This window comes from Rhinolophus hipposideros, assembly GCF_964194185.1.
Source record: "Rhinolophus hipposideros genome assembly, chromosome: 9".
Classification (NCBI taxonomy): Eukaryota; Metazoa; Chordata; class Mammalia; order Chiroptera; family Rhinolophidae; genus Rhinolophus; species Rhinolophus hipposideros.
This window is the reverse complement of record NC_138055.1, coordinates 92,445,845-92,467,395: the sequence shown is the minus strand read 5'-3', so window position 1 is coordinate 92,467,395 and position 21,551 is coordinate 92,445,845. Positions and strand designations below refer to the sequence as shown.

Here is a 21,551-nt window from a genome sequence, read left to right as displayed (position 1 = left end):
TTGTCTTTTCAAAGATAACATGCCTTTGAAAGGTCAGAGTAATCTTCTTTTCCAGACTCCTCAGCAAGGACACAACCTACCAGCATCAGGGCAGAAGACCACAAAACCTCTCCTTGTTATCTTGTTACCCGAATATCACCTCTATGTGCTGTAAATATTAACTATCCTGTACCCACCAATGTAAAAAATGTGTCTGTTTTATTTTTTATCCAATCCCCGAGATTTCCCTGTTTTGCTTTTTCCTGCCCTCTTATTAATCTACCATCAATGGATTTCAAGTAACCTTCCTTACAGCTCCTACTTTTATTCTAATATATAAAATAAGATACAAAACTGCCATTTTCTAGAGCATTTTCTCCATCCATTGAGATTTTGCTTCTGGGCAATTGTCAGTTTGGCTCAAGTAAACTCATAAAAATTCTCTATAGGTTTGGATGTTTCTTACATTGACATTTCTGACTGTGCTTATGATTTTTGTGAGGTTGGAATATTTTTATGCATTAAAATTTATTAGTATTTCTTTTGGGTTTCTGATTTGTTATTCCATAGTTTGCAAGAACTGCTGCAGTCCAAGATTATAAAGACATTTACCATAATTTCTTCTAATACTTTTATGGTTTAATATTTTACATTTTTTGTTGCATCTTTGATGCATTTGGAATTTATTCCGCTGTAAGTTATGATGTATGGCTCAAACTTTTTTTCCTAAATGACTACTTATCTCAATAACCTATGTTGAATAAACCATTTTCTGCCCACTAATTTAAAATGCAACTGTTATCAAAGACTAGAACCACTGGGTTTAAAGCAGAACGCATATTCAAATTTACCTTCATTTACTTAGGTCTTAGGAAGAGCTTTCCATATTATCATTCCAACTATGAGTACATAGAATTTTGTGTTATTGTGGGGATAATCCCTGAAAAAATAAGAAATCTTCCTTTCTATGCCTATTGTAAAAGTCCAGGTTCACTCTTGCTCTGAACAATCACCTATGTGGCAACCCTGGGATAAAGGTAACTTTATCGTCGCCATTTTACAGACTAGGAAACGGAAACAGAGAGATGAAGATATTTGCTCAAGATCACACTCGTCAGTGACTGACTCCAAGCTATTAACCATTACGGTATAGGCCTAAATGTTTAAAGAAACATTAAATGATTGCAGTTGTCCCTGGGCTACAAGAAATCGGGATAAAACGTTACCTCCTTAAACAAAAATTTTCACAGCCAAAAGCTTTTCTGAAAGAGCGGGCTTATTGAGTCACATGCTAGCCAGCAAAGGACAGGTCCTGGGCCATGCAGTCTAAACCACCAGCAGCAGGGCGAGGTGGAGAAGGCAACCTATCCGCCCGTCCTGACGTTGACAGGTTCTTTTATACATTATGTTTTGGGAAATAAAGGTGTAAGTTGTTTTGAAAGAAATTTACATTGGCTACAGATAAGGGAGCAGAAAAAGGTGAAGGTGGGGGACAGTTCTAGGATAGGTGCATAGTCTTTAAGGAAGAAACATTTACTACTTTTGATTGGTGCTGGGCAACAGTCCTGAAAGTTCATGCTTAAGCGGAATGCTGTGGGGTCTGGTCTGTTACTTCCTTTTAGATAGCCCCCTGGAAAGTGATTCAAAGCTCCAACTTACATTCAGGAATGAGAGCAGTCTATTGGTAGTTGGCCCACAGCTATTAACTGATTAATCATTCTTGTCTCTTTCTCTTAATCTCCTGCCTACTATAATTTAACTTGGGACATCTCAGAATTTTTCTTGCCACCTTTACTGTGGGGTTGCTGTGAAGATTAAGAACACAGTCTATGTGTATACTAAATCAGTGTTAGCTATTTGTATTTGTTTTAATAATTTAGGGCCTCTAAATACGCCTTGACCCTCCTGTGTTACCAGCAGCCCCAGGATCTCCCTCCTGCCTCTTTCCATCAAGGTTAGCTCCCATTCCTGCCTGAGAGTTTGGTGATGTTGGCTTCCTGTTCCCCATTAAACTGGAGAATCCCTAGGTTTCCTTGCAACTCCTGGTTTCTGCTGATTGAGCTGATTTCTGTTGCAGAGACCTTATAGCACTTGACAAATTAAGTCATTGCCACCAAGCATTGTCTGTGCAATCAAGGGTCTGTCTCTGTGGCTGATGTCTGTCTGGCTGGGAATCCATCTAGCTAGTTAGGAGTCTGTCCTCCCACCTGAGGGTGGGTCTGGCTAGCTTAGAGGTTGCCTGTGTGTCTGTTTAGGAGGGATCTGTTTATATGTGTCTGGGAGTCTGTCCAGCTAGTGATCCATGTGGCTGGTGTCTGTCTGGCTACCTCACTGGGAAAGGGGGTCCGTCCTTTTGGTGGTCTCTTGTGCTGGGGGCGGTCTGTCAGGCCGTTGGTTCGTCTATCTCTCTGGCTGGAGATCCATCCATCCCGCTGTGGACTGACCCTCTGAGGGTCTGGCTGTGTAGGGGTATGGCTATCTGCCTGTTGAGGTCAGGGTCCATCTGTCTGTCTGCCCATTTTAAAGACCGTTTTACCAGGCTGTCTCAAATCAGCCTGCTTGGTTGTTGTCATGCCTAGCTTGGATCTGTCTGAATGGAAGGGGAGTCCATCAGTCTTTCTCAGGGTCTACAGCTCTCCCTGTGTCATCAGCTGAATGTCTGACTGAGGGAGGCTTGGACACTGAGATGAACTAGTCTATTACGTGGTAATGGGGGCAGTATCCAGAAGCCCATCTGTCCATCCTCTCCTTCACAATTGGGGGGCCCTTCGGGCTGGGCCCATTCCTGATGTTCATTTTTCAATCTGCTCAGTGTAGCTTCACCAGTCATCTCCCACTGCCTCCCCCAGCCTCAAGCCTTGAATTCTATAATCATTGGCACAAAGCCCCCACAGTTCCCACCCTGAGAAATTTTATTTTGATCCAGCCCCAACGTTCCCACGCCCAACACTTCACAAAGCAGAGCATGGCCTCAGCAGTCCAGGCAACCACGTGGAGTAGCAGGCAGGCCTGGGCACAGCACTCACACCCGGCTCCACTCGGCAGGCGGGTCCCGAGGCCCTTTAGGCCTTCCGATGCGCAGGTTGAAGCCTGGGAGAGGAAGGGCACGGTGGATCTCATGAAGAAGCGGACATGTGGATAGGTAGGCAACTTGTGGGTAGCCATCCCCCAGCCTCCGGGCTCTCCTGGTTCACTGCAGCGCCATCCACAGGGCTCTGAGAGCCTGAGCCCCAGGCCACCGTCCCTAAACCCCATACAGTGGGGATTCAGCCCACGTCGCAGAGTCCCAACCAATCGGGCTTTGTCTGACTTACCTAGCCCGCCGGTCTGAGATCCATCGGCCACGTCCTCGTAGGTGCCAGGCCCAACAGGGCTGGGATCAGCAGAAACTGCGGGCAGGAAACCATCCCCCACGCATGAGCTCGCGCTGCCCGTGGAGTGCCAGAAACAGCCCAGGGCAAAGCCCTCCATCGGGTCGGATAAGGCTGGCTGGGGCGCGGGGCCGAACCCATCCCGAGGGGTGTACACTCGGGGTGCCGCCAGGTCCAAGACCGCCGCCCAGACGAGGTGGCATCCCGAGAGAAGCGCACCCAGCCCCGGGCGCACGGTTTGGACCGGGACACTCCCGGGCGTGACCAACCAGCGGGCAGCAGCCCCGGGCGGTGGCCAGTCCGGCCTGGTGGGGTCCCCAGGGGGCTGGGGTCCCGAGAAGGGCCAGGTGGGAGCTGGCCCTCCCAGCCCCGCGCCAGGCCGACTCACCGCGGCAGGGCAGCGCCCCCTGCGCGTCCCCCGCGGGCGCCTGTGGCCGCCGGGCCGAAGGCATAACCTGGCTGTAGAGCGGCGTCCCGTCGGTGCCTTGCGCCCGGGGCCCCGACCCGGTGCGCGCCGGGGCCCCACGCTTCTGCACCACTGCGTACGTGTCGGCCATGGCGAGGGCCCGGGGCCCCGGCGCTGAGATGCTCCTACCGGAGGGGAGGCGGGGAGGAAGTGAAACCGCGGAGCTGACGGGGGCCGGGGGCGGAAGAGTGCTCAGCCCGCAAACCCTCTGCTTCCTTCCCGCCCCAGGCGGCGCAAGGTTGGGGGCGGGGAGCAGGCGGGTCTGGGGGGCGAGGGCGAGGTCTCTGTATGAGAGGCTCTTGTTTCCTTGTCCCCAGCTCCCCACAAGGTAGGTTGGTGAAGGAGGGAAGGGGCCAGCTTGGCAGGGAAATGCGGTAAGGAACTGGTTTTGAGGGACGGTCATTTCTGTGTAACTGTTTATTGGATAAAGGAATGAGGAAGTAGCATCTAAAGAGGAGGAAAGGATAGCCTCAAACTGGAGAGCTAGTCTCAAGGACGAGGGGGTGTAATTTCTGCTGCAAAGGAGGGTCAACTCCTGTCCGCAGCACCGGACAGGAGGCCTGACAAGTAGGAGGCCTGACAAGTAGGTGGCCTCAAAAAATATTTGCTGAATTAATGAATGAATGACTGGGCGAGCAAGGAAAGGGTTAACATTGGACCCCGGGGCTAGCCTTAGAGGCAGAGGCAATAGGATCTCTGGGATTAAGGAGGTCTAAATAGGGGCAGGTTCCCAGAGCTCAATTCAAAGAAAGGCCGAGTGAATATTTGGTGAAGGGAACAGTAAGGACCCGGCTGGTGTTTCAAGGGTGAGGAAAGGGAGCAGGAGCATGACAAATCGCCAAGGGAAGAACAAGGGGCTGGAGATGGGTACCTGAGGACCTCGCCAGGTGGGCAGGGCATGGCAGAAAGGGCCAGGGAAGTCCGGAGAGAGAGGGCATCGTCATAGAGTGGGGCACAATTCTGGAAAAGACAGGAGGGTAAGGTCATGAGGCTTCAAGAAAACTGGCCCTGATGGAGACCACTGTGGGGGTAAGCTGAAGAGGGGACAGTCTGATAAGGCAGCAAGAAGGAGGTCAAAGGTAGACATCTAGTGAGTCAGTCCATGGTCCCCAAAGGAGGCCAGGGCTGGACGTGAGATGGTGGTGGTCCTAGACCTGTGCTCTGGTTCCTGGTCTGAGGGTGCTGGTGCATGGAAGGGGGTCTTGGTACCTTTTTGAGGTGCTGGGACTGGGGAGTGGCATTTTGGAGTGCTGAAGAGAACATCTGGGCCACTGTGTGGTGCAGGAACCTGTACTGCTCCTGGAGGAGGAAGAGAGGTCATGAAGGAGGGAAGACAAAGGAGGAGAGCTGTGTCCTTGGGGTGGGGGAGGTGGGGGGCCTGAGGCTCACACCTCTGTCTGCACTGCTGTAGGCCGCTGCTTCCGCATGTCAAGGACCAGGGCGAAGAGGCTGAAATTAGGTGAGAGCATCTGGGCAGAGAGATGGGGCCCATGAGCAGGCGGTGGGTCCCCTGGTGGGCAGGGGACCACGCTACACAGGCACGCATGCTCGGCCTCCTCATACCTGGGTCAGGAACAACTGTCTCACATAATCCACCGCACACAAGACACCGGTTCGCCCACAGCCCGCGCTGAAAAGCAAGAAGAGCAAGTTTGGAGGGGGTCTGCCCACAGCCCCTTTCAGGTGGGCATTTGGGCCTGGGGGCCCTAATGGGGGATCCCCTGCATCACCTTTGGATTCCCAGAATCCCCAGATTATAATTTAAAAGGAAAAACTTTTTAATTGCTTACATTTCTTGAGCATCAACTGTGTGCTTGCTTCGCAGCAGGCATGCTGCCTTCAATAAATGCTAAAAATTTCAGGTGATGCGGCATGAGCAAATGTGGCCTTAGGCACTCAAACTGCAGGACAGATTCCAAGCCTCTCTCCCCCATTCCTTGGCCCCTCTGTCTCAACCAGACCCCCATAAAGCCCATCTCCTTAACCTGCAGTGGACACACAGGGGGCTGGAGCCAGAGCCCTGGAGGTGACGGGCTTCCTCCACCATGGCAAGCACATGGTCAGGATTGCTGGGGACCCCTCTATCTGGCCAGGACATATACTGCAGTTGGTACACAGAACGAGATTTCTGAAACATAAGAAAAGTGTGCAAAGAATATTTAAAAAAAAAAGGAAAGCATTTATTGGGCACCTACCACGTCAGGCCCACTTCTAAAATCTTTTAAATCCAACAGACAATAAGTGAGGAGATGGATACTACTGTTAGTGCCCATTTTACAGATGAGAAAACAGATAGGAAACAGCTCTCCCCATGTGGGAACCTCTTCCTCTCCTTTCAATACCTTCTGGAAGGTGACCTGAAGGGACCGGAGCATGATGTCTTCATTCAGCCATGTCTCCCTGGCCTGAGGATGGCGACAGGAGGAGAAAAAGGATCACTAGTACCCAAAGACACATTTACAGAAAACAATGCATTTCTGATTAAAAATCAAACACAAATAACATACTTTAAAAAATTAATTTAGCCCAAACATCCCTCATGGCTTTTGTGAAGGAAACATTTGACAGAGGGTAGAAAGAGAAGCCATGATTAAAAACCTAAATAAGCTCATTAACAGTGAGATTTTAGATTTCTTTGAATCTAAAACAAGTTTTACTACCAACTGTATGCATCACTTCAGGTGAGAGATTTTCCTGAGTTGTTTTGAAATGGGAAGGGACATAAAGATTTAAGAACCTAACCAGGCACATTTATTATTTACAGACATAACCATGATCATGGTTAAAATGCAAAAGCAATGCATATATTGAGTTATAACAGTTTGCATGCTAATACTACAGTTCCTTGCAGTGTGAGGGGACTGTGGGAAAACTGTTCGACCTTTTGGGCCCAGCCCAAAAGCTTTTCACTCTGAGAATCTTCCATGAAAGCTTCCATAATACCCAAGACTCCATTAAATGCTTTTTCCACCTGTGCCCAGCTCACCAAGGTGATGCAGAAAAGCCCAATCTGCAGTGGCTCCTGTTCTTGGGCCCAGTAACGCTCACACTTTTTCTGTAAAAGGCAAGGAGAAAGGGCAGGGAGTGAAGAGGGGGAGACTGCTTCACAGTTCCAACTCAATACATCTGCACCCCACAGGACCCCAGGCATTGCTGGTGAAACCACAGGCAGCTGCAGCTCTAATAAAGGCCAGAGCCTCCTCAGTTTAAACACACAGACTCAGTGTTGACTTGAGCTTCTGACTATACAGGAGGAAGACAGTCCAGAATATTCTCCTACTGTAAGCAACAAAAAAATCTAAGATATATATAATATATATATATATATATATGTATCAAAAATTAATATAAGACCCAGTCTTATTTTACTATAAGACCGGGTTTTATATAATATAACATAAGACTAGGTCTTATATTAATTTTTGCTCCAAAAGATGCATTAGAGCTGATTGTCTGGCTTATTTTGGGGGAAACACGATATATATATATATATATATATATATATATATATATATATATGCCACTACTTTCAGACATTGGACCACAGGCATTATAGGACTGTGATCACTGAACAAAGGGAAAGACATGAGTCAAACCCTGTGACCGTTCCAGCTTATTGCTGCGAGGCAGTCACCAGGCTGCCGGACACAGAGTCCAATGATCCCACTGAGCTGAGAAGCCAGAGATCATGGCTCAAGAAGGCCAAGGCAGCTAGAATTTTAAGGGCAGAGTCCTGAAAAGAACAGAGGAATTCAAACAAAAGCAAAAAACTCCAGAGGTCAACATAGAATTCACTTTGAGTCTTTAGCTGAATAATAATCTGAGCACATACATATAATGTCAAACCCCATGAGGCAAGTCAAGAATAACTTTCCATCAAAGAATAATAACTGGAGACCTGTAATATTAATACTTCCTATAGTTCACAATGGGACAAAAATAATTTACATTCCCTCAAGCCAGAGTGAAGAGACCTGAGGGGAATTCAGTAGGGGACCCAGAAGGACCACACATTACAGCAAAATTAATTCTAGAATAAAGGCTACTCTAGACCTGCCCTAAAAAGCCTAAAAACAAACCTCAAAATGGTCAAACATCCGAAAGTAACTTAGCTGCCTTCCAGAAAAAGGTCCAACACTCTTCAAAGGAAGACAACAAAATCCAACACTTACCTATGTAAAATTAAAAAGTCAAGCATCCAATAAAAATCTACTAGACATACAAAAAAGCAAGAAAATGTGACACATAACCATGAGAGAAATCAGTAGAAAAAGATTCAATAGATAAGAGGAAAGAAGCAAAGACCTTAAAATTGCTTTTATAAATATAACTATACTCAGATGAAAAGTAAAACATGAATGTGATGAAAAATGAAATCAAATTCATGAAAAAATGAATGTGATGAAAAAAGAGACCTAAATAGAACTTCTAGAGAGGCAAAATAAAATGCAGAGAGTTCCAAAAAAATGTATACACATTTTAAGAAAGGAAAACTGTATTAATATTGTAATACTCAATATATATACCAATAGCAAAAGATGAATATAATTCACACTTGACTTCTGCAATTACAAGAGGTGCTTAAAGTGGGTACCAGGAGCATCCAGACACTTCTGATTATAGCAAACTATTGCTTGATCAACATTGACCAAAGTGTCCACTTGTATACATTTATTTTGGCACCCTGGGTATACGAAATGAAAAATCCACTGTCTAATAGCAGATGAGATGCCAGAAGAAAAGATCAGTGAACATGAAGACATAGTGATAGAAACTACTCAAAGTGGAAAGGAGAGAAAAAAGTGACAGAAAAAAATGAACAGAGAATCAGTTACCTGTGGAAATATATCACGTGGTCTAATGCATGTGTCTGGAAGGAGAAGAGAGAGGGGAGAAGAGAAACTATATTTGAAGAAATAATAGCTGGGGGGAAATTTCAAATTTGATGAAACTATGAACCCACAGATCCAAGGTCAATGAATCATATAAACATAAAGAAAACCACACCAATGCATATCATGATCAATTGCTGAAAAAACAATGATAAAGAGAACATCTTAAAAACATCACACAAAACAAGGCACATTACACACTGAGTATGAACAGGATAAGAATGACAGTAGAATTTTGTCAGACACTCTTCAAGCCAGAGGTCAATGGTGTGATATCCTAAAAATGATGAAATTTAAAAAAAAAGAAAAAAAACTTTCAGACAAACAAAAGCTGAGAGAACTTATTACAAGAAAACCCACATTATGACAACTATTAAAGTAAGCTCTTCACACAAAAGGAACATGATACTAGATGGAATATGGATCTACACAAAAGAATGAAGAGTAAAAAAAAGGTAAAAAGTGTGGCTAAATGTAATATACATTCCTCATTTTTAAAATCTTTAGGAGATTTTTTAACACCTTTAAAATTCATCTAGTGAATTGTACCAAACAAGGAAAAATTAATAGCAATCTTTCACAAACTTTTTCTAAAAAGTGAAGAAGAGGTAACATTTCCCAATATATTAAATGAAACCAGTATTGCTCTAATACAAAAACCAGACATAGTCATCACAAGAAAACTACTGATCAATGTCTCCTGAATATAGACACAAAAATCCTCAACAAAATACTAGCGAAGGATTATACAATATGACCAACTGGGATTAACCCCAATAATGCAAAGTTGGTTCAAGATATGAAAATCAATCAATGTCATATACCATGTTAATTAAAAAAAGAAAAAACCCACACGATCATCTGAATAGATGCAAAAATTTGGGGGACAAAATTCAACAGCATTTCATAATAAAAACATGAAAGAAACTAGAAATAGAAAGGAAATTCATTATCAGAATTTTTTTAAAAGTCTACAAAAGAAAAAAAAAAAAAAACTCACAGCCAACCTAATACTTAGTGGTGAGAGACTGAATGTTTTTCCCTTAAGATTAGGAACAAGACAAGGGTGTTTGCACTTTCCACTTCTGTTGAACTTTGTACTGGAAGTTCTAGCCAGTGCAATTGGGAACAAAGACATTAAGGAAGGAAGGAATGGAGCGAGGAAGAGAGAAAAAGAAAGGACAATAGGGAGGGAAGAAAGGGAGGGAGGGAAGGAGGGAGGATACCCAGACTGAAAAGGAAGAAGCAAAACTATCTCAACTTGCAGACAACATAATGTTATATATAGAGAAAACCCTAAAGAACACACACACACACACACACACACACACACACACAATTAGAGCTAATAAGTGAGTTAAGCAAGGTTGCAGGATACAAAGTCAATATGGAAAAATCAATTATATTTCTATATAGAGAAAACTATTTGGTTTGCAATAAGCAAACTGAAAACTGAAATTAAGAAAACCATTTTATTTACAATAGCATCAAAATATATAAACTACTTAGAAATTTAACAAAAGTGCAAGTCTTCTAGACACTACAAATCATTGCTGAAAGAAATTAAAGAGGACCTAGATAAATGGAAAGACATCCATGTTCATGGATCGGAAGACAATATTAAGATGGCAATATCTCCGAATTGATAGACAGATTCAATGCAATCCTTATCAAAATCCCAGAAGGCTTTCCAAAGATATTGGCAAATTGATATGGACATTAATATGCTAACGGTAATAGTTGTGTCGTGGGTACCTGAGACCACCTCAGGTCTGATGAGTCATGAGGAGGATTCATAGGACTGAGCATAGAATTGTACTCATGGCTGTGATTTATTACAATGAAAGGATATGATAAAATCAGCAAAGCTAAAAGGCACATGGGATGAAGTCTGAGGGAAACAAGGTGCCAGCTTCCAAGGATCCTCTTCCAGTGGGCCACACAGGATGTGCTTAATTCCCCCAGCAATGAGTTGTGACAACATGTGTGAAATGTCTGCAGGAAGTTCATTAGGGACTCAGTGCCCAGGGTTTTTATTGGGGCACTTTACGTCATATGTAGGCACCCTCTGACTAGCAAAACTTGTACCAAAGCAACTGTTCATATAAATCATATTGTTTGTATAAACAGTGAGCCACTCTTATTAGAAACCCAATTTCCAGCTACGAGCCAACCTTGCAGGAAGGCCTTTTTAAGCATAAGCACTTCTGCCTGTTTTGTTAACTTTTTTCTATACAGTAAGTAACTGAGAATAGACAAAACAATCTTGAAAAAAGAAGCGCAAATTTGGTGGATTTCCTGATTTCAAAACCTGCTACAAAGCTACAATAATCAAAAGCCATGTTATACTGGCACAAACACAGACATATCAATCCATGGAATAGAATTGAGAGTCCAGAACTAAATCCTTACATTTACTGTTAATTGATTTTCAACAAAGATACAAAGGCCATTCAATGGGGAAAGCATAATCTTTTCAACAAATGATGCTGAACCAACTGGATATCTATGTGCAAAAGAATGAATTTGGACCCCTACCTTACACAATACACAAATATTAACTCAAAATGAATCACAGACCTAAATATAAGACATAAAATTATAAAACACTTAGAAGAAAACATAGGAGTAAATCTTCATGACCTTTGGTTAGACAATGACTTCTCAAATACAACACCAAACGCACAAGCAAAACGATAGATTAGAATGCCTCAAAATTAAAGAGTTCGTGCTTCAAATGATACTCTCAAGAAAATGGAGGGGCGGCAAGTTAGCTCCGTTGGTTAGAGCACGATGCTTGTAACACCTGGGTTGTTTGATCCCCGCATGGCCCAGTGTGAGCTGTGCCCTCCAAAACTAGGTTGAAACAACTACTTGACTTAAAGCTGATGGGTCCTGGAAAAACATACTTAAAATAATAGAAGTTTAAAAAAAGAATAAAAGAAAGGAAGGAAGGAAAGAAGGAAGGAAGGAAGGAAGAAAAGAAGGAAGGAAGGAAGGAAGGAAGGAAGGAAGGAAGGAAGGAAGGAAGGAAGGAAGGAAATAAGAAAGAAAGGAAGAAAGAAAGAGGAAAGACAACCCCCAGACTGGGAAAAATATTTGTAAATCATATACTGATAAATGACTTGTATCCAGAAGAACTCTTGCAACTCAAGAATTAAAAAAAAACAAATAACCGACTTAAAAAATAGACAAAAGATCTGAACAGATATTTTTCCAAAGAAGATATACAAATGGAAAATAAGCACATGAAAGACTACAGTGAGATACCACTTCCCACCTATTAGGATAAAACAAAACCAGAAACTAACAAGTGAAATGGTGCAGTCACTGTGAAAAACAAACAAAAAACCCCCAAAATTAAACATAGAGTTGCCATATGATCCAGTAATTCTACTTCTAGGTATATACCCAAATTAATTGATATCAGGGACTCAAAACAGATATTTATACACCAATGTTCATAGCAGCATTATTCACAATAGCCAAAAGGTAGAAACCACCTAAATGTTCATCAACAGATTAATGGATAAAACAACATGTGGTACATATATACAATGGACTATTATTCAGCCTTAAAAAGAATGAAATTCTGACACCTGCTACAACATGGACGAACCTTGAAAATATTATAAGTGTACTAAGCCAGACACAAAAGGACAAGTATTATCTGACTCCACTTCTATGAGGGACCTAGAACAGGCAAATTCATAGAGACAGAAAGTAGAATAGAGGCTACCAGAAGCTGGGAGATGGGGAAAAGGGAGTAAGTGTTAAATGGGTACAGAGTTTCTGTTTGGGGTGATGAAAAAGGTCTGGTAATTGATAGTTGTGACGGTTATACAACATTGTGAATGTACCTATTGTCTCTGAATTGTACACTTGAAATGGTTAAAATTGCAAATTTTATGTTATGCATATTTTACCACAGTTTAAAAAAAGACAAGTATCACTTCACACCCAATAGGACGGCTATAATAAAAAAGACAATAAAAGGGTTGGTGAGGATGTAAAACAGTTGGAACACTTAGACATTGCTGGTTGAAATGTAAAATGATGTACCCACTGTGGAAAATTGTTTGACAGTTCCTCAAAATGTTAAAAATAGTTACCAAATGACCCAGCAATTCCATTTCTAGGTATATACCCAAGAGAAATGAAAACATCCTTCTACACAAAAACTTGCACACAACTAGCAGCATTATTCCTAATAGCCAAAAAGGAGAAACAGCTCAAATTCCATAACCTGATGAACGGATAAATAAAAGGTGTTAGATCCATTCACTGGAATGTATTATTCAGCAATCACAAGGAGTGAAGTAGACCCACGCTGCAACGGGCGGGAACTTTGAAAACATTACGCTGAGTCAGAGAAGCCAGTCACAGAGGAGAGCATAGCATATGATTCCATTCATATGAAAAGTCCAGAGCACGCAAATCTAGAGAGACCAAAACTAGAGCAGGGGTTGCCTAGGGTGGAGGCTGGTGGGAATTGAGGAGTGACTACTACTGGATACAGGGTTTCCTAATGGGGTGATGACAATGTTCTAACAGTTATTGTAGTGATGGTTGCATAACTCAGGAATAGATTAAAAACAACTGAACTGCGCTTTAAATGGATGAACTGCATCTCAATAAACCTTTTTTTAAAAAGATAATCTATAGTAAAAATAATATAGTGTATTGTGGAGTATATTACATATTTAGAATTAAAACCTATGGTAACAATAGCATAAAACATGGAAAGGGGAAATTGCAATATGCTACTGTCAAGTTCTCACATTTTTACATGAAATGGTATAATATTATTTGAATGTCGACTGTGGTAAATTAAAGATGTATATTGTAAACCTCTAAAGCCACCACTAAGCACATAATACAAAGATACAAAAATACTAATAAGTGAATAATGACTATGAAATGGATTCATAAAAATTCTCAGTCTGAAAGAAGACAGAAAAGAAGAAGAAAGGAACAAAGAACCGATGGAAAAAATAGAAAGCAAACAGCAAGATGGTAGGTAGATTTAGACCCCACATTAATGATAATTACATTAAAGACTACATACTCCAATTAAAGGTAGAGATTGTGAGGGTGGGTACAAAAGTAAGTCCCTACAATATGCCACCTACAAGAAATATACTTTAAAAATAAAGATGAACATAGATTAAAAAGTAAAAGAATGGGAAAGATATATTATGCATACTCTAATCTAAAGAAATTTAAATAGCTATGTATTAAAATCAAAGTGCAATTTAGAAAAAGGAATAGTACTAGCAATAAAGGAGGACATTATATATCGGAAAAGGGATTGACTCATCAGAAAGACATAACCCTAACTGTGTATTACAGTTACTCAATAATAGAGTTTTAAAATTCCTGAAGCAAAAACTTAGAGAAATGAAAATAGATAAATCTAAAATCAGAGTTGGAGATTCCAACACCCCTCTTTCAGAAGGCAACAGCCAAGGCACAGGCCATGAGGCAGAGCAGTCCAAGGCACACCTGAGGAACAGCAAGGCGAGAATGGTTAGAGTGAAGCAAATGAAGGGGAGAGATGGAGAGGACAGAGGTGTCGCAGGGAAGCCACAGTATTGGGCCTTATGGTCTGTGTTGTGGAATGGGATGGGAAGACCAGCAGGAGAAAGTTAGTGAACACTGGAGAGATGAGCCTCACGAATAAAAGGGAAAAGATCAACAAAAAATTAAAGAAAGGAATAGTGGGCTTCCAACAGAGCTACAGTGTGGTCAGGTCACTCCAACAACTGGGTCCTAGAGACCCGGGATCAGAGAGGAGCTAGCAAGACTCTTCCTGCCTCCTCCCTGAACAAGGGCATGGATTCTAGGGGCTGGGGACACCTACCCTCCCATTCTCCATCTCTCGACACGCCATCAGGATCACCTAGACAAGAGGGGCAACAGGAGAGGGAGGTGATTTGGGTTAGGGGATAGGAAAAACAGGGCCAAGGGAAGACCCTACTTCACCCTCCCACAAACCTGACCTTGACCCCAAACTCCCAGACCAGGCGCCAGAAGTCTAGCAAGGTATGAGGCAAGGGTCCCTGTGTGGCGATGTAGGCCGGGCTTCCATCTGTGCCCTGGTAAAAGCCAAATTCACTACCGAGATCCCGCTGACACCCCACCACATCCGCCCATTCCCTGACTAGCAGCCGACCCTAATGAAGTTGCCATTGATGTAGTCGCCTTGTCCCTCCTCCTGGAGCAGGGAGAGGATCACTCGTGTCTGATCATCTGCCATCAAGAGAGATGAGAAACGTGGAATTTGGGGTTGACAGGGGCATCAAGACCCTGCCAGCCTTCTGGATGAAAGCTGGTGGAGAAGGGGGCGAGTCCTCCCCCCTTCCCCATCACCATGTGCACCCAGCAGGGACCCCACAAAGGTACCCCACTGGGCTGTGACCCAGTCAGGCTTGGGGAGGAAGTGCCTGGGGTCCCGTGGTGACAAGGTCTGCGGTGGGGTAGGGGTCCAAAGTGGCTCCCCACCCTGAAGCCCTGACTTACAGGGCAGCACGTCTTTGTAGCGGTTCTTCCTCATGTTTCCTGGCTGACTGCCTGCCTCCGTGGAGCACAAGTTGCCAGCCTTCCAGGCAGCTGATCTGGCTTGGATGTCCTAGCGAGAGTGAGTGCAGGGAGGGAGGAGAAGAGAGGAGCCAGGTCAGAGTTCTCATAGAGACACAAGGCTGTGGCTTGTGAGAGGGGAGTGCAGGCTCCAGACAGCACAGGGCCAGGCTAATTATAACGATACAATAATAACAGCGACTCAGAGCACCTTCCCTATGCCAGGCTCTGCACTAAGAGCATTAGATCACAAGGTCCCTCCCAAGTGGGTACCATTATTGACGTCGCATTGTGCAGGTGAGAAAGCTGAGGCACCACATGGCTGAGCGACTTGCACAAAGTCCCACCCTGGCAAGTGGTACAGAGAGAGTTGAACTCAGACCTCTCACCATCCACCCTGTATAGACTTAATCCGTGTTACACTGTATACAATGATTGTGATAAATTATGTATTTGATATAACAAAAATATGATATATAATATGCAATGTATATGAATTACAATGTATAACATTACTCATGTAATAAGATACCATAGGAACATTTTTACTCTTAGATTATTATGATTAGTAAACAGCATATTACCATCATCATCAGGTATTCACAATCATGATGACAATAACTCCTGCTAAGCCACCAATGGGTGCCAGCAACCATTATAAGTGCTTTACTTATGCCCATCAGGTCATGTAAGCCCTCATGAACACCCTAGTGTAGTGGGTACTACTGTTGATATTTCTATTATACAGATGAGGGAACCAAGGCCTAGAGAGGCCCAAAGATTCCTGTGAGTGTAGAGGGCTGGCCTTGCTCATCACCCACCCACCCTAGAGTGGGTCCCCAGCATCGCTCTCTCACTGCCCCAGACTAGACTGAGACCTGAATGGGCATGACGTCATATACCACCTGGGTGTTAGATGCTTACATCTAATATGCACATTTTCAGATTGAATAAATTATATAGTTTGTATTATTGTACATTTCTCATTAAACTATTTTATTTGTGTAACTTATTTAGATTTATTTTATAATTTTATCTATTTGTTATATATTTTATATTTACTTAGGAACTTATTGGATAACTGCTTATTTTATAAATTATAATTCTATATGTTGCATTTATGTTTATTCTATTGTTTTATGAAGTTATGTTTGTGTAAATTATAATTTATATTTTTTTACATAATCTATATATTTATATTTATTAATACTATGTCATAAATTTGTTACCAATTTTTACTGTACTGAATGATTACATAAAGTTGTTGATTATATAAAGTATTTACATACATATATTTTACTTATTTTTATATATTTATTGTATATCTCATATTTCTAAATTTGATATGTCATCATGTTGAGTTTACATATTTGCATGTTTCTGTTACATAAATTATATTTAAGACATCTTATTACGTGTAGTAAACGGTGCCTATGAGGCTATATTAGCATTCCTTACACAGGGCTTGCACTACCCCATGTAATGTTTAGAATATTTGTAACTAGTGACAAAGGCTCCTTACAGAGTGAGTGCACAAGATGTGCGAAGCGCTTTTTAGCCGCACCAGTTCTTTCATCTCAGGCCAGTTTAGTCTTCAGCATCCGCATTTCACCCAAGGAGAAACCGAGGCCAGAGGGGCTGGGTAAAGCGCCCCAGGGTCACAGAGGTGACCCGTCCACACCCTCGCTGCGCTGGGCCTCTAGGTTCCGCTTTCCCCAGACGCTTCCTCCACCGACCACAGGAGTGAGAGGCCGCCGCTGGGGTCAGGAGCAGGTGCGCGCCTGCCCCGCCCACACGGCCCAGCAGCAGCAGGTTCTGGGAACACGACCGCAGCACAGGGACCTGAGGGTGCGTGCGGCCCCTCCCAGCCCGACTATGGACTTTGCTCTCTGGGGCCCTGCGGTTAGAGCGTGAAGACACAGACAGGGATAAAGAGCGACACGGGATAAAGGTGCCATGGAGAGAAAAACAGAGAGACCTCGAGGCGAGAAGACACTCTACACACCAAAAGAGATAGGGAGAGAGGGAGAGAAAGGGTGAGAAACAGAGGGAGAAGGGGGAGGGAGGGAGAGGGAGAGGGAGGGAGAGGGAGAGAGAGGGCGGGAAGAGGAAGGGAGAAGGGGAGAGAGGGAGAGGGAGGGAGGGGGAGAGGAAGAGGGAGACAGGGAGAGAGAGAGGGAGAGAGGGAGAGGGAGAGGGGAAGAGGAAGGGAGAGGAGAAAAGAGGGAGAGGGAGGGAGGGGGGAGAGAGGGAGAGGGAGGGAGGGAGGGAGGGGGAGAGGAAGAGGGAGACAGGGAGAGAGAGAGAGGGAGAGAGGGAGAGGGAGAGGGGAAGAGGAAGGGAGAGGGGAAAAGAGGGAGAGGGAGGGAGGGGGGAAGAGAGGGAGAGGGAGGGAGGGAAGGGGAGAGGAAGAGGGAGACACGGAGAGAGAGAGGGAGAGAGGGAGAGGGAGAGGGGAAGAGGAAGGGAGAGGGGAAGAGACGGAGAGGGAGGGAGGGGGAGAGGGAGGGAGAGAGAGGGAAAGAAAAGAAGGAGGGAGAGGGAAAGGGAGAGGGAAAGGGAGAAGTAGGGAGGGGGATAGAGAGAGAGGGGGAAAGAAAGAGGGAGGAAGAGGGAAAGGGAGAGTGGGAGAGGGAGAGGGAGACGGAGAGAGGGGGGAGAGGGAGAAGGGAAGAGAGGGAAAGAAAAGAGGGAGGGAGAGGGAGAGAGGGAGAGGGGGGAGAGGGAGAGAGAGGGAAGAAGAAGGGAGGGGGAAAGAGGGAGGGAGGGGGAAAGGAGAGAGGGAAGGAGAGGGAGAGAGAGGGAGGGAGGGAGGGGGAGAGGAAGAGGGAGACACGGAGAGAGAGAGAGGGAGAGAGGGAGAGGGAGGGGGAAGAGGAAGGGAGAGGGGAAAAGAGGGAGAGGGAGGGAGGGGGGAGAGAGAGAGAGGGAGGGAGTTGGAGAGGGAGGGAGAGAGGGAAAGAAAAGAGGGAGGGAGAGGGAAAGGGAGAGGGAAAGGGAGAAGTAGGGAGGGGGATAGAGAGAGAGGGGGAAAGAAAGAGGGAGGAAGAGGGAAAGGGAGAGTGGGAGAGGGAGAGGGAGACGGAGAGAGGGGGGAGACGGAGAAGGGAAGAGAGGGAGAGGGAGGGAGAGAGGGAAGAGAGGGAAGAAGAAGGGAGGGGGGAAAGAGGGAGGGAGGGGGAAAGGAGAGAGGGAGGGAGAGGGAGAGAGAGGGAGGGAGGGAGGGAGGGAGAGTGACGAGACAGAGAGACAGAGGCAAAGCGAGGCAGGGCACACAAGACAGACGAGCGGACCGTCCAGGACGAGGAGCCGCAGCGCGCGCCGCGCAGCCGTCCACACTCGCCCACTCACACTGAACTCGCCGGCGAGGACCGCCCCCTCCCGGTCGCCCAGCGCCTCCAAGTGCTCCAGGAAGCTCTGCGCCACGTCCAAGCTGCGACTCATGGCGCCGCAGGCCAGCGGGGTCCAGTCGGGCAGCTGCTCCGGGAGTTCGCAGCTCCAAGGGTGCCGCTTGAGGTCGAGGCCCCGCCTCCGATTTCGCCAGCCAATGGGAGCGCGCAGCGGCCGGCGGCCCTTGGCCAATGACACTCGGAGCCTTCCCAGCCTCTTTCTCCAGCTTCCAGACCCCCGCCGCAACTTCCCGACTGGGTCCTCGCGCACTGGGCTGGGGAAGTGAGTCCAGCGCGGGCGCTTCCCTCTTCTGTGGCCGCCGCGCCGGCCGACTGAGGCCTCGCAGTCCCACGGACCCTTCCTCCCGCTTGGGCCCGGGATCCGCGCCCGGGGCCCACCTTCCTCCTGCTGCCCGAGCTGGGTGGCTGGCCGCGCGCCCTCACCCGGCTCCCCGACCCGTCTCCCGGGGGCTGGGCTGCGTCGGGCAGCGAGTCGGGCTGGGGGTGGGGTGGAGGGGAGTGGCGGCACGCGGCAGCTGTGAGTGGGGAGGGCGCCGAGGTGGAGCTGCCGCTTCTGCTTCGCGGAGCCCGGGGTGGGGGACGTCCCGCTCGGTGAGTTCCCGTGTGGTCCAAGGGAAGTCCGAAAGGTAACCGCGGGGGGAAAATGCACAGGGCACCGGTGGGGTGAGAAAGACCGAGTGGAAGCAGATGCTCCTGAATCCGAGTGTTTCCTAAGGGTCCGTTTTCTGGGTTGGGCTAGGAGGAGCTGGGAGCGCCAGGATCCAGTCCTATCCTGTTTCCCTGAAAATAAGACCTAACTGGAAAATAAGCCCTAGCATGATTTTTCACGATGACAAAAATCATAAGCCCTAATGCGTCTTTTGGAGCAAAAATTAATACAAGACCCTGTCTTATTTTCCGAGAAACACAGTAGTTTGAGGATCTCAATCTGCATATACCTACGGAGAAACCCAGAACTGAGGCTTGGAAATGGGTTCCAGGGACAAGGTCTCAACACTTTCAAAGAGCTTCTGTTTTTTCTCTTCCCACACGCTGGGCTTCAGAAAATGTGCAGGAAAAAGCCAGAGGACAGCTGGTGCCCCAGCTTCCGGAGTCGCCAAAGAGAGGCTGGAAAGAGCAGATAGGAGCCTAGGGGCGTGGCCAAGGACTGGCCTGGGCAGGTAGGCTAGCCCAAGCCCTTACCGGGATCACAGAAGGAATTTCGGGAAGGGAGTTGTCAATGGAGAGGGTGTCTGTGGAATCCAGTTTGAGGTCGTTGAGGTGTCGAAAGGTTACCAGTGGGTGAAGTGCACCTTGTCATTGAGGGATCAACAGGGTCATTGGTTCACGTTGTGGATTTAATTCATTAGGGAGTTACCAGAATGATGTTTAAGATAGGGATGGACAAACCCTTTCTTAAAGGACTTTGTTCTGTGGTCTGTGCCAACTACTCAACTCCGCCATGGCAGTGTGAAAGCAGCCATAGGCAATATATAAAGGGATGAGTGTGGCTGTGTGTCAATAAAATTTTATTTGTGGACACTAAAATTTTAATTTCATGTAATTTTCATGTGTTACAAAATATTCTTTATTTTCCCCCTATGGCCTGCAGGCTGTGGTTTGCTGACCCTGGTTTGTGACTGAAAGGTCAAAGTGGATCAGTGGGGATGTTTCGTTTACTGAGGAGTTACTGGGGGTCACTGTGGACTCCGTTTATCAGTTTCATTTTTGAGGGTTCAAAGGTGGTCAGATCACTGAGGATGGACATTGATAGTGAATTCATTGGAGGCCAGTAGGAGGTCCGTGGATGTTTCTGAGGACTGTCAGTGGATGTTACAGCAGTCACTGGGAGGTCAGTAAAAGACAGTAGTAACTGAGGGGCCCCCGGGATTCGGAGTCTTAGTTTAAGTAATTGAGGGGTCAAAAGAGTCAGGGAAGGTCACTGAGGGCTCCTACTCAGGACACGATAGTGAATGTTGGTGGAATCACTGAGATTTCGTGGATGGTCATGGCTTGTTGAATAGTCAGGGAGGTGGGATACAGATGTATCTATAAACTCTAACAAAATAAGAGGTCACTGGAGGAGTCACAGAGACTCCTGTGTCTCTGAGTCCTCATGAATACTAATGGCAGTCACTCAGGACTAGTGCATATGAGCAAATGGGGAAGTCACTGAGGGATCATGAAAGCGCTTTGTGGACCCTGGTGGTAGTAGATGTCATTGAAAGTCAATGGTCACTACAAACTGGTGGTACCTGGGGATAGAGGTGACACTGAGGGATCAGTGGGCCATCCCTATCATCCATGGTGGTGACTGGAAGGGAGGCTGACCCAGCAACTGGGGTTTGACTAGCTGGGGATGTTCTGTCCACCTAGGGGTGTAGGCTCTGTTGGTCTGACTGGGTGGCATGTATCTGTCCACCTGGCTTCAGGGTCTGTCTATCCAGCTGGCTTGAGGGGATCTCTCTGTATATCCTGCCAAGGGCCTGGTTCCTCATAGGCTGAGGTCTTTCTTACTGGCAGAGGTTAAGTCTGTCAAGCTAAAAGTCTGTCTGGCTAGTTGATTGGGTAGGTGTGGTATCTCTCCACTGGGATAACATCTTTGTCCAGTTGTGTGTGTGTGTGTGGGGGGGGGTGCTGTCCTTGAGGGATTCTGTCTTTTGGTTGGCTGGATATGGGGTAGGGGGGACATCCATGTGTCTGGCCACAGGTCTTTCTAGATGTCTGGCTAGGCATCTTACCATCTGTCCAAGAATCTGTCCATTTATCTGGCTGTCTTGCTGTCGTCTGTTCGTCTCCCCAGGACTCTAGAAGTCTGTCTTCCTGGGGATCTTTCTGCCTATCTGGGATCTTATGGCCTGTAACACAAGTGGCC

At 45.9% G+C, this 21,551-nt stretch overlaps 1 protein-coding gene across 1 annotated transcript; it reads right to left on the bottom strand.

Moving 5' to 3' along the window:
- Positions 1 to 822: 822 nt before the first annotated feature.
- Positions 823 to 18,731, bottom strand: PTPN18 (protein tyrosine phosphatase non-receptor type 18; the record flags this gene model as incomplete). The annotated part of the gene is made up of 15 exons (XM_081060234.1): positions 823 to 3,069; positions 3,294 to 3,368; positions 3,739 to 3,941; positions 4,688 to 4,776; positions 5,026 to 5,115; positions 5,208 to 5,285; positions 5,380 to 5,446; positions 5,802 to 5,944; positions 6,159 to 6,221; positions 6,788 to 6,871; positions 14,572 to 14,610; positions 14,711 to 14,806; positions 14,884 to 14,960; positions 15,231 to 15,339; positions 18,639 to 18,731. The coding sequence occupies 15 exons, from the start codon at positions 18,729 to 18,731 to the stop codon at positions 3,002 to 3,004; spliced, it is 1,374 nt and encodes a 457-aa protein (XP_080916360.1). The 3' UTR covers positions 823 to 3,001.
- Positions 18,732 to 21,551: the final 2,820 nt, after the last annotated feature.